Source organism: Lethenteron reissneri, unplaced genomic scaffold (assembly GCF_015708825.2).
Source record: "Lethenteron reissneri isolate LAM-NWPU_2019-01 unplaced genomic scaffold, ASM1570882v1 scaffold_1638, whole genome shotgun sequence".
NCBI classification, from domain to species: domain Eukaryota; kingdom Metazoa; phylum Chordata; class Hyperoartia; order Petromyzontiformes; family Petromyzontidae; genus Lethenteron; species Lethenteron reissneri.
Window position 1 is genome coordinate 874,501 of NW_026891375.1, and position 15,000 is coordinate 889,500.

Here is a 15,000-nt window from a genome sequence, read left to right on the forward strand (position 1 = left end):
TCGTCACTGGAGATGCATCCTCATCATCATCACCATCGTCACCACCATCACCACTACCACCACCGTCACCACCATCATCACCATCACCACCATCACCACCATTACCATCGTCATCATCACCACCATCGTCATCATCACCACCATCACCACCACCACCACCATCACCACCACCACCATCGTCATCATCACCACCACCATCGTCATCATCACCACCACCATCATCATCACCATCACCACTACCACCATCACCACCACCATCGTCACCACCACCACCACCGTCACCACCATCACCACCATCCCATCATCATCACCACCGTCATCATCACCACCACCACCACCGTCACCATCATCACCACCACCACCACCATCACCACCATCACCACCACCATCATCACCTCCACCACCACCACCGTCATCATCACCACCATCACCACTACCACCACCGTCACCACCACCGTGACCATCACCTCCATCACTACCATTCTCACCATCACCACCATCATCATTATAACCGCCATCATCCTCGCCACAATGTCCATCATTATCATCAATGTCATCAGCACCATCTGTTATTATCACCACCACCACCATTATCACCACCAGGCACTTGTGTGAAATTAAACTCACGTGGCTTGGAGGCCTCGCTGCATCCCGTGTCCTCTCTCTGTGTGTGCTGGCGTGGTGAGCAGCGGTAAGCATCACTGTGTGTGGTATCAATGGATAATGGCGGTCATCACTGGTATCAATGAGTGATGAGTGTTGCACGCCGAACCTCGGAGCAAAGCCTCATTCTCCGATGTTGGATCCTGTAGAGATGACGGGAGGGAGCTTGTCATTTTCTCTCAACTATCTTGAACAACTCCTTTAGCCAGGGTCTCTGGGGAGGTCTGGACCGCGTACCCAATGCAGCCATTGCAGCTGCATGAGCCACAGTCGTAAACCTCGCCCATTTCCCCTCAACTCCAGCTGAAAGCGATGTTGAAATTCCTACTTGCAACTATGCTCAACTGAGACCAGGCTAGTGTGTGTTTGAATGGGGTCCTAGATGGACACCCATCACCGGAGTGGAAGAATGGCAGGCACATCTTACAGATGCCAAGCTGATATTTCACACTACGTAGGCAATCGCGTTAATCGGAGGTGGGCAGATCAGATACACGGTTGGTCCTGATATCAATGACATGGTCCCGCATCTGCTGGTCCATCACGAGTCCAGTAGATGTTCCTGGATGGACCTCGAATGCATCTACAATTTGTGGATGCGCCGATGCCGGAACAGCATGTTGGTGATTACAAGCCCATGGGCTGCACAGAAGTCCAGCAGCCTCCCGTTGTTATTGAGCTCATCTGACCGATGCCTTCCCATCATGGTGACCCAGGTGTTTGCGTCATAACCCACCCGGGCATTAAAGTAACCCGACAGGATGACTCTAAATTTCGATGTAAAGCTTTCGTGACTGCAGGGATTCATCTTCTTGGTTCTTTCGGTAAAGTCACGTAGAAGGGAAATAATAAAATAATAAAAATTTAACATAATAAAATAATTCTGACGTTTCGGCCACAACGCAAGCATCCGTCCTCAGGTGAAAACCAGGTCTGTCGGGGAGACAGCGTCTGAATGAAACAGCACACGAGCTTGGAGCATATATATAAGCTGGGTTGGAAGGGGGGGAAAGGGCGCTTCGACAAAAGAATTTGCATATCAAGAGGAATTTAGCATATTTGTATTATTTTATTACTTCCCTTCTACGTGACTTTACCGAAAGAACCAAGAATATGAATCCCTGCAGTCACGAAAGCTTTAAATCAAAAAATAATTCTCACGACGTTTCGGCCACAACGCAAGCAGCCGTCCTCAGGTGAAGACGTCTTTCAGAAGCTGTCTCCCCGACAGACCTGGTCTTCACCTGAGGACGGCTGCTTGCGTTGTGGCCGAAACGTCGTGAGAATTATTTTATGATGTTTTATTTTTATTATTTTATTATTTCCCTTCTACGTGACTTTACCGAAAGAACCAAGAAGAGGATGACTCTATCCCGAGGGGTCACTTTGGCTAGCACCTGTGACAGGAGGTTATAGAAGGCCTCCGACTCATCAGCCTTGCCTGCATCCCTCCACTGATGTTCATCTTCAGTGGGTTGCGTAAGCAACCACCACCACCATCATTCCTCGCCTCTTGCGGATGGGGAGGAGAGCCCAAAGTAGCCTGGGACTCCCAGCTTCCCACACCTCACTGCCATGTTCCCACACCCCCTTCATTATTTTAGTCAAAAGAAGAACCACTCCCTGTTGTTTGGCAGTCCCCTTAACCGAGTGGAGGACTGTCCACCCCTCATGGTGGCTGGAGCCAGAACCGGTCCACCGGACCTCCTGTATTCCACAGAGGCTCCGGCAGTAAAGCTCCATCTCCCGACAGAGGAGTGGCAGCCTCTCCTCCGCAACGGGAGTTTGAACATTCCACGTGGCCAATCGAAGTAGTCTCCTGTTCTTGGAGGAACCCCAAGAGTGTGGGGGGGGGGGGGGGAGTTGAGTCTGGCTCTGCCAGATGGAGTTTGTCCAGAAGGGGTTCTAACCGCCTGTCCCCCTGGGGTCTCCAACACGAGCTCATCGCGGTGCCAGGTGAAGGGGGTTACCAGCCCCTCGCACACAAACAGACAAGCACAGGCATCGTTGGATTCAAATCTTTATTGCGCCTTGATTAATCCAACTTTAGATTTAAAGCTCTCGTGACTGCAGGGATTCATATCTTTGGTTCTTTCGGTAAAGTCACGTAGAAGAGAAGAACCGCCACTTTTTTTCAAATTTTCTTGCTGTGGATTTCACACCTGATGCTGATTGCTTGTGTTGCAGTCGAAACGTCGTGAGAATTTTTATTGTTTTATATTTTTATTATTTTATTATTTCCCTTCTACGTGACTTTACCGAAAGAACCAAGAATATTTAAGTGATTGTTGTTAGACTACAAAACATTTCAGTAAATCGTTGCACAGAATCAATGTCGTCGTTCCTTCGTGGTCAATTGAACGGTACCACTCTGTAGCAAATCACCAGACAGTCACTCAACTTGGCAACAAGGTGCTTGTGGATTGTGGGTGAAGTTACTGAGCGTCTCATAACACGACGACGGGGAATGATGATGCTTCTGGTGTCCATGATAATGGATCACTATGATGGCGAAGATCACAGATATTTACGAAGATGGAAACTATGTTTGTGTCATCCAATGAGTGGATCAATAGAAGTGATATTGGGCGGAATGACAGGTTCCTTCAATGATCGGGAGGCTCAGGCGTAATGGCGGTGGAAACGCGGCTCAGCAGGGCTTGGCGTCGGCAATGAGATCGCACCTGCTCACCACGATCTTCACGTCAGACCACGTGACCCCGTAGTAGATGCCCGCGATGGGCCCGCCACGCCTAGCGCCCGTCTCGTAGACCCTGGTGACGGTGGCGCTGTACGGCACCGACACCTCGCTTTGGACTCCCACGATGCTCGCGGTGCAGCGGTGCAGGGATGGCACGGGGATGGTCACCGAGTTATGGAATTTGATGGTCTCGCTCACGGACTTGCCCTCGCTGATCGTGTGCGTCGTCTCGGCCGTCACCGTCAACGACATGCTGGAGGCGTCGGGGATGCCGGCCGTGATGGACGTTTCCTCTCCGAACGTCATGCTGCTTTCGAGGCGCCAGTCCATTTGGCGGCTCAGCGACGTGGCGAGCTCGGCCGTACTTGGTGACCTTCTCGCAGCTCAGGTTCTCCGTGGTTACCGTCTGAATGGACTGCGGCCGCGAGCTGCGAACCTTGGCGCTGGCGACGTCGTAGTGCACGTCGGTAATGCTCTGCGAGAACTGCTGCGTGCTCATGGTGAGCACCTCGTACCTCTTGTACCAGTACTCGTAGCCATTGCACGATACAAAGAACGCCTGGTTTTCCACGCACACCTTGCCCAGGCCGTACCTGTTGCGGCCGATGTGGAGGCCGGGGAAGGTGGCGAGCGCGTTGGAAGGCACCTGTCCGTACGAGTCCCTGCGCCACTCCAGAATCTCGAGGTCGTTGTCATTGGTGAGGATCTCGAAGGTCGTCTCCGCCAACTCCTTCTCGCCATACGGCCACAAGCACACGCTCTTCCCCTGCGCTCAACACCACCATCATGGTCATCGTTATTGTCAAGAGCGGTGACGTGACCACGTGTGTGTAGTGGGGAGCGGTGGTGCAGCGGTTAGCGCTACGCTGCGCTACGAACCAGGCGACCCGGGTTCGATTCCCGCTCATGGCCAACACCGGTGACGATTATCCGAACCGGTCCTGGGCCTCCCCTAGGTCGACTCGGCCTCAAATGAGTACCTGGTGCGGTGTGTAAACATCGCCTCCCCCATTCTCTCTCCCCTGTCCCTGATTCTCTCCGTTATTCTCACCCCCCTTCTCCCCTTTCTCCTGTCCCTGTCCTCTCTCTGTGTCTCCCCTTACTCCTTCTGGGTTCTTTCGGTAAAGTCACGTAGAATGGAAATAATAAAATAATAAAAATAAAACATAATACAATAATTCTCACGACGTTTCGGCCACAAAGCAAGCAGCCGTCCTCAGGTGAAGAACAGGTCTGTCGGAAAGACAGCGTCTGAATGTCTTTCCGACAGACCTGTTCTTCACCTGAGGACGGCTGCTTGCGTTGTGGCCGAAACGTCGTGAGAATTGTATTTTATTATGTTTTATTTTTATTATTTTATTACTTCCCTTCTACGTGACTTTACCGAAAGAACCAAGAAGATGAATCCCTGCAGTCACGAAAGAAGCTTTAAATCGAAATCTCCCCTTACTCTTTCCTGATTGTTAAAAGCTGGTTACAGATACATTGATGCGGTCTAACACAAAAGCTTCTGGTGGATCATATTGGTCGCTTGAGCCGACATGAGAATTGGATTTTACCCTTTCTGGCACCAAAACAGTTGTGCTCAGATGTTCAAACACAAATGACGATTATCTCTGAATGGGTGCTGGGCCTCTCCAAGGTCGACTCGGCCTCAAATGAGTGGGGAGTCAAAGGTGGCAAATCTCCTAACATACCGTTCACCAAAGCGGTCTGTGACGAGGAAGACGGAAAACCGATTCGAAGGTGGGCAGCAGGTGTTGGTTGTTGCAGTTGGCACTTCCTACCTTGATGTGGTACCCAGAGCCCGAGCGATTGGAGAAGTAGACCCGGCACACGTAGACCGTCTTGCCGATGTAGTCGTTCCAGATTGACACGGCCCATGGCGGCACCTCCCCCGTGAAGTCCACCCACAGCAGGTGCACGTTCACTCCCGGGATGGGGCGTTGAGACCCCGTGGAGCGCCTCCGCACCACCACGGGAGGTCGCCTCTCGTCAGATTCTGGAATCAAAAAGGTTCAGACGCAGGGGGGTTTGGGGGCTCGCGCAAAGAAATTTGGTGACGAAAATATTCACCGAGCGCCCATTTCACTTTTGGCAACGATGACCGTGGGTGGACGCAAAAAATAAATGGACGTAACAATGACTCGGACCGCTGTCCCCATCCAAAGACCAACCGTGGCTATGACGAGGCAACGTGAGTGAGTCTCAATGAAGACACAGACAGGCGACCGAACGTGCAAATTGTCTCTGTGTGTGAAAGGATTCAGCTCACGCGGTGTTCAGCGAAGGTGCCTTCATCCGATGACCCATAGGTAACATCCCCGGTCATACAGCGGGTAACACACCACGCTTCAGTAACTCCGCATCCATAAATCCCTCCTCTCTCGCTGTCCTCTGTTATCACCTGGTCCACATTCCTTGCCAGTCCACTCATTGTCCAGGGCTTTGGCTCAGATGTGTAACTGGCCTATTTGATAATTGTTTTTTTACCCTTCTATCTGGCAACAAAACTGACACCTTTTTTACAAGGAGTCATGTTTGCGTAGACCACAATACCTGCAGTCATAATGCAAACAGAAAACAAAATAAAAGGGTAAAAAACCAATTATGTTTTGCTACTGGCAAAGGAGGTTCCAATGGTGTAAATTCTTAATGCCCCGAGCTCTCATACTCTGATGGTGCATTGTCTTTGAGTTGTGCGCCTTTTGGCGTCATCTGGTCCAACACCATGAGAGACTGGGCTCTAAGGAAAGCTGTCTCGGGTGTGGACCAATCAACTTCAAGGACAGTGCACATTATCAGAGTTGTGTTTTTTGTTTGCATTATGACTGCAGGTATTGTGGTCTATGTAAACATGACTCCTTGTAAAAAGGTGTCAGTTTTGTTGCCAGATAGAAGGGTAAAAACCAATTATCAATTGGGTCACAGTTCCTATGATCACTGTTTCATTGCTTTTATGGCTTTATTTTGGTGATTTCGAAAACGTGTTTTGGTTTGGCCATGTTTGTTTGTTGTAGTACAGAGTTAGACTGATGGCCTTAATCTAAGTTGTCTTGTGGTTGTTGTTGTTGTTGTTTGACTTGCATCCCACTGGGATTTTTGCACACAGCGTTGGTGTACGGTGCCTTTTCTGCAATATTTTGCTGTCTTTTCTTGGATTTTCTGTTTGCGCTCAGTCACATGGTCACTTTAAGATGTTTTCTTGTTCATGTTTTTGTTTTTTGTTTGTTGCCGTTGCACCCGATTCAAGAGCCGAATGGCTCACAGGGTTATACCTAATACATGAACTTTAATCTTAATTTTGGAGCTTTCGTGACTGCAGAAATTACTCTTTGTTCTTTCGGTAAAGTCACGTATAAAGATAAAATAATAAATTAGATACTAGCATACTACGACGTTTCGTCACAAATGTCTGACCCCCCCCCCCTAGGTGTATGAACCCCTTACCCCCAACCCCCCACCCCCCACACCAATCTCATTGTCATCATCATCGTTCATCTGAAATGTATGTAAAGCGAATGCAATGTGTATGTTTGATTGTGTTATTGTGCAATGTACTGCAATTTAGTCGGCGTTTAGTTCACAAACAGGCAACTTCGTTAAGTCTTGACGGGTCTGACCGCGGTTCCCCTAAGGGGCCGTCCATAAATGACGTCACGCACCTGGGGGGGGAGGGGGGGTCAGACATGTGTGACGATGTGTGACGATGGGGGGTGAGAAATGTGACGTCACATAAAAATGCGCAACTTTAAATGAATACAGACAACACGTTCTACTTAGTTAAATAGACTTTGTAATAAATGTTTTCTCCTACAACATCAGAGTGAAGCGCCACATTAAATACGCACTACAATGACAATAATCGTTTAAAGCGATTTTAAGCGTTTTTTTTTTCAAAATGTAAATATGGTTTTGGGGGGGGGGGGGGCAGAGCTTTGTGACGTCATGTGACGAGGGGGGGGGGTCAAAAATCGTCAAATTGCGTGACGTCATTTATGGACGGCCCCTAACTCATTTGAAGCTGAGTCACGCGCCCACAAACGTGTTTACACCGTCAAGTGACGTCACGCAGCCACGAACTCCGTCGGGTGACGTCACGACCACGCCACTTAGGCAGTCGGGTGACGTCAGGCGCTCCCACTAAAGTAGTTATTTGACGTCACGCGCCCACTAACGCGGTTGGATTACGTCACTCACCCGCCACAAAGCAGTTGAGTGACGTCACGCGCTCACTAACGCCGCAGGGTGACGTCAGGCGCCCACTAACGCGGTTGGATTACGTCACGCACCTGCCACAAAGCAGTTGAGTGACGTCAGGCGCGTTTATTACAGCAGTCGGGTGACGTCATCGCGCTCACTAACTCCGCAGGGTGACGTCACGCACGCCATTAAAGCAGTCGGGTGACGTCACGCGCTCACTAACTCCGCAGGGTGACGTCACGCGCCTACCAACGCGGTTGGATTACGTCACGCGCCCGCCACAAAAGCAGTTGAGTGACGTCAGGCGCCTTCATGCCAGCAGTCGGGTGACGTCACGCGCTCACTAACTCCGCAGAGTGACGTCACGTGCCCCTTTAAAGCAGTCGGATGACGTCACGTGCTCACTAACTCCGCATGGTGACGTCACGCACCCCTTTGAAGCAGTCAGGTGACGTCACGCGCTCATTAACTCCGCAGGGTGACGTCACGCGCGCCATTAAAGCAGTCGGGTGACGTCACGCGCTCACTAACTCCGCAGGGTGACGTCACGCACGGCATTAAAGCAGTCGGATGACGTCACGCGCCGCCGCTGCACCACGCAATGGGTGAGCAGCCTCCAACTACTGTACCATCTACTGTACCGCCTACTGTACCATCTACTGTACAATGTTGCCGACTGTACTACTGTAGCACGCTTTACTGTACTGTCCACGCTACTGTCTACAGTATACAGTACACGACTGTCCACTGTACTCGAGCTACTGTGCTCTACCGCACTGTCTACTGTACTCCACTGTCTACTGTACTGCCTACTGTATGTGATCATTGGTCATGGTCTGTGTGAGTCTGTGGGTCTCTGTGTGAGTCTGTGGGTCTCTGTGTGAGTCTGTGGGTCTCTGTGTGAGTCTGTGGGTCTCTGTGTGAGTCTCTGTGTGAGTCTGTGGGTCTCTGTGTGAGTCTGTGGGTCTCTGTGTGAGTCTGTGGGTCTCTGTGTGAGTCTGTGGGTCTCTGTGTGAGTCTGTGGGTCTCTGTGTGAGTCTCTGTGTGAGTCTGTGGGTCTCTGTGTGAGTCTGTGGGTCTCTGTGTGAGTCTGTGGGTCTCTGTGTGAGTCTGTGGGTCTCTGTGTGAGTCTGTGGGTCTCTGTGTGAGTCTGTGGGTCTCTGTGTGAGTCTGTGGGTCTCTGTGTGAGTCTGTGGTCTCTGTGTGAGTCTGTGGGCTCTGTATGATCTGTGGGTCTCTGTGTGAGTCTGTGGGTCTCTGTGTGAGTCTGTGGGTCTCTGTGTGAGTCTCTGTGTGAGTCTGTGGGTCTCTGTGTGAGTCTGTGGGTCTCTGTGTGAGTCTGTGGGTCTCTGTGTGAGTCTGTGGGTCTCTGTGTGAGTCTGTGGGTCTCTGTGTGAGTCTCTGTGTGAGTCTGTGGGTCTCTGTGTGAGTCTGTGGGTCTCTGTGTGAGTCTGTGGGTCTCTGTGTGAGTCTGTGGGTCTCTGTGTGAGTCTGTGGGTCTCTGTATGAATCTGTGGGTCTCTGTGTGAGTCTGTGGGTCTCTGTGTGAGTCTGTGGGTCTCTGTGTGAGTCTGTGGGTCTCTGTGCGAGTCTGTGAGTCTCTGTGTGTGAGTCTGTGGGTCTCTGTGTGAGTCTGTGGGTCTCTGTGTGAGTCTGTGGGTCTCTGTGTGAGTCTGTGGGTCTCTGTGTGAGTCTGTGGGTCTCTGTGTGAGTCCGTGGGTCTCTGTGTGAGTCTGTGGTCTCTGTGTGAGTCTGTGGGTCTCTGTGTGAGTCTGTGGGTCTCTGTGTGAGTCTATGGGTCTCTGTGTGAGTCTGTGGATCTCTGTGTGAGTCTGTGGGTCTTTGTGTGAGTCTGTGGGTCTCTGTGTGAGTCTGTGGTCTCTGTGTGAGTCTGTGGGTCTCTGTGTGAGTCTGTGGGTCTCTGTGTGAGTCTGTGGGTCTCTGTGTGAGTCTGTGGGTCTCTGTGTGAGTCTGTGGGTCTCTGTGTGAGTCTCTGTGTGAGTCTGTGGGTCTCTGTGTGAGTCTGTGGGTCTCTGTGTGAGTCTCTGTGTGAGTCTGTGGGTCTCTGTGTGAGTCTGTGGGTCTCTGTGTGAGTCTGTGGGTCTCTGTGTGAGTCTGTGGGTCTCTGTGTGAGTCTCTGTGTGAGTCTGTGGGTCTCTGTGTGAGTCTGTGGGTCTCTGTGTGAGTCTGTGGGTCTCTGTGTGAGTCTGTGGGTCTCTGTGTGAGTCTGTGGGTCTCTGTATGAATCTGTGGGTCTCTGTGTGAGTCTGTGGGTCTCTGTGTGAGTCTGTAGGTCTCTGTGTGAGTCTGTGGGTCTCTGTATGAATCTGTGGGTCTCTGTGTGAGTCTGTGGGTCTCTGTGTGAGTCTGTGGGTCTCTGTGTGAGTCTGTGGGTCTCTGTGCGAGTCTGTGAGTCTCTGTGTGTGAGTCTGTGGGTCTCTGTGTGAGTCTGTGGGTCTCTGTGTGAGTCTGTGGGTCTCTGTGTGAGTCTGTGGGTCTCTGTGTGAGTCTGTGGGTCTCTGTGTGAGTCCGTGGGTCTCTGTGTGAGTCTGTGGGTCTCTGTGTGAGTCTGTGGGTCTCTGTGTGAGTCTGTGGGTCTCTGTGTGAGTCTATGGGTCTCTGTGTGAGTCTGTGGATCTCTGTGTGAGTCTGTGGGTCTTTGTGTGAGTCTGTGGGTCTCTGTGTGAGTCTGTGGGTCTCTGTGTGAGTCTGTGGGTCTCTGTGTGAGTCTGTGGGTCTCTGTGTGAGTCTGTGGGTCTCTGTGTGAGTCTGTGGGTCTCTGTGTGAGTCTGTGGGTCTCTGTGTGAGTCTGTGAGTCTCTGTGTGAGTCTGTGGGTCTCTGTGTGAGTCTGTGGGTCTCTGTGTGAGTCTGTGGGTCTCTGTGTGAGTCTGTGAGTCTCTGTGTGAGTCTGTGTGTGAGTCTGTGAGTCTCTGTGTGAGTCTGTGGGTCTCTGTGTGAGTCTGTGAGTCTCTGTGTGAGTCTGTGTGTGAGTCTGTGGGTGGCTGTGTGAGTCTGTGGGTCTCTGTGTGAGTCTGTGAGTCTCTGTGTGAGTCTGTGGGTCTCTGTGTGAGTCTGTGGGTCTCTGTGTGAGTCTGTGTGTGAGTCTGTGGGTCTCTGTGTGAGTCTGTGGGTCTCTGTGTGAGTCTGTGGGTCTCTGTGTGAGTCTGTGTGTGAGTCTGTGGGTCTCTTTATGTGAGTCTGTGGGTCTCTGTGTGAGTCTGTGGGTCTCTGTGTGAGTCTGTGGGCCTCTGTGTGAGTCTGTGAGTCTCTGTGTGAGTCTGTGGGTCTCTGTGTGAGTCTGTGGGTCTCTGTGTGAGTCTGTGGGTCTCTTTATGTGAGTCTGTGGGTCTCTGTGTGAGTCTGTGGGTCTCTGTGTGAGTCTGTGGGTCTCTGTGTGAGTCTGTGGGTCTCTTTATGTGAGTCTGTGGGTCTCTGTGTGAGTCTATTGGCCTCTCTGTGTAAGTCTCTGTGTGTGTGAGGCTGATCGACGCCCGGGTGCGATCAAGGGATGGCTCCCTATTGGTCAACCACGTTATGTATGCCGATGATTTGGTAATAGCTGCTCATTCAGAGGAGGAGTTGGAGACACTGCTTCTGAGACTGGAGCGTGCCACTAAGAGGTGGGGCCTTACCATCAGCCCCACCAAAACTAAGCACCTGCCTGGGTATTTTGTACCATCGGACACTCCACCCCCACAACTCCCAATTGGTGATGGGGCAGTAGTGGAGAAAGTGCAGAGTTTCCCATACCTGGGCAGTGTGCTTATGACCGGCTCCAGTTTATCAGCAGAGGTCTCACTCCGAATCAGTCGAGCGGCAATATCTTTTCATCGGTTGCGTAACGCTGTGTGGAAGCAACCTGGTCTGTCTCTGTGTGTGTGAGTCTGTGTGTGAGTGAGTGTGTGTGAGTCTCTGTGTGTGTGAGTCTCTGTGTGTGTGTAAGTCTGTGTGTGTGTAAGTCTGTGTGTGAGTCTGTGTGTGTGTAAGTCTGTGTGTGTGTAAGTCTGTGTCTGTGTGTGTGTAAGTCTGTGTGTGTGTAAGTCTGTGTGTGTGTAAGTCTCTGTGTGTGTAAGTCTGTGTGTTAGTCTGTGTGTGTGTAAGTCTGTGTGTGTGTGTGTGAGTGTGTGTGCGAGTGAGTGTGAGTCTGTGTGTGTGTGTGAGGGTGAGTCTGCTGTCTCTCCTTGTGACCTGTTAACTCCTAACCCATGACTCTCCCCCCCACCACGATCCAACAGACCATTGCTACCGCCGCTGGAGCGGGGGCCACGTGGGTGCGGTGCTGTGCGTGACCCCCACCGGTGACGGTGCCGGTGACACCGCTGGTGGCGGTGGCGGTGGTGGTGGTGGTGGTGCGTGGGGCGGCGTGGCGGCCGCCGTGTCTGGCGGCGAGGACGGCCGCGTGTGCCTGTGGAGCGCCGAGGGCTGCCCGGTGGCGGTGACCGCCCTGGTGGTGGGCGGTGGTGGCGGTGGTGGCGGTGGTGGCGGCGGTGCGGTCGCGGTGACGGCCTTGGCCGTGTCGGACCGCGACGGCCACTCGCTGTTTGCGGCGCACGGCGGCGGCGTATCCCGGCTGGACGCACGCTGCCTCGACATCAACCACGTGGGTGGCGGTGGCGGTGATGGGTGTGGTAGATGTGGTGGTATGCGAGGATTGTGGTGGCGGTTGTGGTGGTGGTGGATGTGGTGGTGATGGTTGTAGTGCTGGATGTGGTGGATGTGGTGCTGGATGTGGTGGTGATGGATGTGATGGTTGTGGTGATGGTTGTGGTGGTGGTTGTGGTGGTTGTGGTGCTGGATGTGGTGGTGATGGATGTGATGGTTGTGGTGGTGGTTGTGGTGCTGGATGTGGTGGTTATGGTGCTGGATGTGATGGTTGTGGTGCTGGAGGTGGTGGTTATGGATGTGATGGTTGTGGATGTGGTGGTGCTGGATGTGGTGGTTGTGGTGCTGGATGTGATGGTTGTGGTGATGGATGTGGTGGTTGTGGTGCTGGATGTGATGGTTGTGGATGTGGTGGTGATGGATGTGATGGTTGTGGTGATGGTTGTGGTGATGGATGTGGTGGTTGTGGTGCTGGATGTGGTGGTGATGTATGTGATTGTTGTGGTGGTGGTTGTGGTGCTGGATGTGGTGGTGCTGGATGTGATGGTTGTGGTGCTGGATGTGGTGGTTGTGGTGCTGGATGTGGTGGTTGTGGTGCTGGATGTGATGGTTGTGGTGCTGGAGGTGGTGGTGATGGATGTGATGGTTGTGGATGTGGTGGTGCTGGATGTAATGGTTGTGGTGCTGCTTGTGGTGGTGCTGGATGTGATGGTTGTGGTGCTGGTTGTGGTGGTGCTGGATGTGATGGTTGTGGTGCTGGATGTGATGCACAGGGGCAGCTGCCACTGGGGTTGCCCCCAGGCTACCATCGCCACCCCCTACTGGCAGCAGACCGATGTCCTCTGGCAGGCACAGCTGTTGAGCTACTGGGTGTTGAGCTACTGGGTGTTGAGCTACTATTTAATAAAAAAAAAATATATATATATTTTTGTCCTAATTATTCTTAATATAAATTTTTGGAAAAAGGGGCATAACCACAACGTGCGTCCGCGCGTCTTCCCGTGCGTAGCCCGTGGCGCGCTACGAGCTGTGCCGCCCGGCCGTCGGGCCGCGGCGACGACGACTACTCGGAGGGGAGGAGGGCGACTACGAGGAGGGCGACTACGAGGAGGAGGAGGATGACGAGGTGAACTCGGTGGCGCTGAGCTGGGACGAGCGGCTCCTGGTCGCCGGGGACGACCGGGGAGCGGTCAGCGTCGTCCACCTCGACGAGGCGGAGGTGGAGGTGGAGGAGGAGGAGGTGGAGGAGGTGGAGGAGGTGGTGGAGGAGGTGGAGGAGGTGGTGGAGGAGGAGAGGGGAGAGCGACGCAAGGCGTGGCAGCGCTCCGTCCTGGCTCACAGCAACATCTGCTCAGACGCCAGATTCCTCCGTCACAGAGGAGGCGACAGAGGCAGCATCATCTCTTGTGGTCTGGACATGCAGGTGTGTGAGCGTGTGTGTGTGCGAGTGTGTGAGCGTGTGTGTGAGTGTGAGGGTGTGTGTGTGTGAGCATGTGTGTGTGTGTGAGCGTGTGTATGTGGTGAGCGTGTGTGTGTGAGCGTGTGAGCGTGTGTGTGTGAGCGAGCGTGTGTGTGTGCGAGCGTGTGTGTGTGCGAGCGTGTGTGTGTGCGAGCGTGTGTGTGTGCGAGCGTGTGTGTGTGCGAGCGTGTGTGTGTGTGAGCGTGTGTGTGTGTGAGCGTGTGTGTGTGAGCGTGTTACAGGTTTATGTTTAATTCGTGGTTTAGTGGTGGTTAATTGAAGGTGGAGGGGTTACCAGCCCCTCACACCCGTCCAGAGCCCCCGTTTAGCCGCTGTGGTGGTCACAGACGCCATGAGGGGAGAGGCCAATGGGCATTGGCCCTCCCCCCACAGCACTGCCCACGACAGTGTTGCCCGTCCGGCACCGCGAGGAGGTAGGAGGTTGTTTTGCCGGACTAAAAAAAAGTAACCTGCAGCGCCACACCTATTACCATCATTAGAGGAAAAAACGGTGATCCAATCTCCGACCCCCAGGAACAGGTTTGCAGATTTGCTGAGCATTTCTGTGAAGTCCTGGGGGAGGGAAATTCTCTCAGCCAGGAAAACATCATGGCACAAAGTGGTGATAACCCTGCTGAGGCTGCGGTGCCTCAAATATTGGAAGAGGTCACCCCCTGTGAGTGGCTGGCTGAGGTGCCAGCTGTTGAGGAAGTACTGAGGGCGATCCGGAGTCTGAGACCAGGGAAGGCATCGGGCAGAGATGATCTCCCAAGCGAAATGCTGAGGGAGGGTGGCGTTTGTGCACAGACTGCCCTATATGACATCATAACAACAGTCTGGACCACTGGACGGGTTCCGCAGGACTGGAAAGATGCCCTGGTGGTTCCTCTCTTTAAGAAGGGGGATCGTACCGACTGTAACAACTACAGGGGCATCTCACTCCTCAGTGTGCCAGGTAAGGTCCTGGCAAGGATTATTCAACATTGCCTTGCTAGGCACGCTGAGGAGAGGCTTGCGGAGCCCCAATGCGGTTTCAGGAAAGGGCGGTCCTGCACAGATGCCATATTTTCTGTCCGTCTGCTACAGCAGAGGTGTAGGGAATTCCAAAAAGACCTACATCTCTGCTTTATTGACCTGGTCAAGGCCTATGATACCATCAGTAGGACTGGGCTCTGGGTTGTTCTTCGTGCTTTCGGAGTCCCTGACCCTCTGCTCACGATCATTAAGGACCTTCATGATGGTGAGCGGGCCCGGGTAAAACTACGTGGCCGGGAGTCGGAGCCTTTCCCTGTACACCTTGGGGTGCGACAGGGATGTCCTCTGGCTCCCACATTATTTAACATCTATTTTGACCGCGTAGTTCGTGAAGCC

General features: G+C 52.7%; 2 protein-coding genes across 2 annotated transcripts in view; one reads left to right on the top strand and one right to left on the bottom strand.

Moving 5' to 3' along the window:
- Window positions 1-3,313: 3,313 nt before the first annotated feature.
- Window positions 3,314-5,737, bottom strand: LOC133362950 (natterin-3-like). Its single transcript, XM_061581928.1, is given in 4 exon segments — window positions 3,314-3,727; window positions 3,729-4,130; window positions 5,152-5,366; window positions 5,713-5,737. Coding segments are annotated over 4 exon segments (1,056 nt in total).
- A 2,373-nt stretch (window positions 5,738-8,110) lies between these two features.
- Window positions 8,111-15,000, top strand: part of LOC133362890 (uncharacterized) — a 15,099-nt gene continuing 8,209 nt past the window's right edge. The window contains exons 1-3 of the mRNA XM_061581841.1: window positions 8,111-8,172; window positions 11,804-12,168; window positions 13,180-13,593. Coding sequence (XP_061437825.1) covers window positions 8,169-8,172; window positions 11,804-12,168; window positions 13,180-13,593 — 783 coding nt within the window. The 5' untranslated portion in view covers window positions 8,111-8,168. The remainder of the gene's footprint in view (window positions 8,173-11,803; window positions 12,169-13,179; window positions 13,594-15,000) is intronic.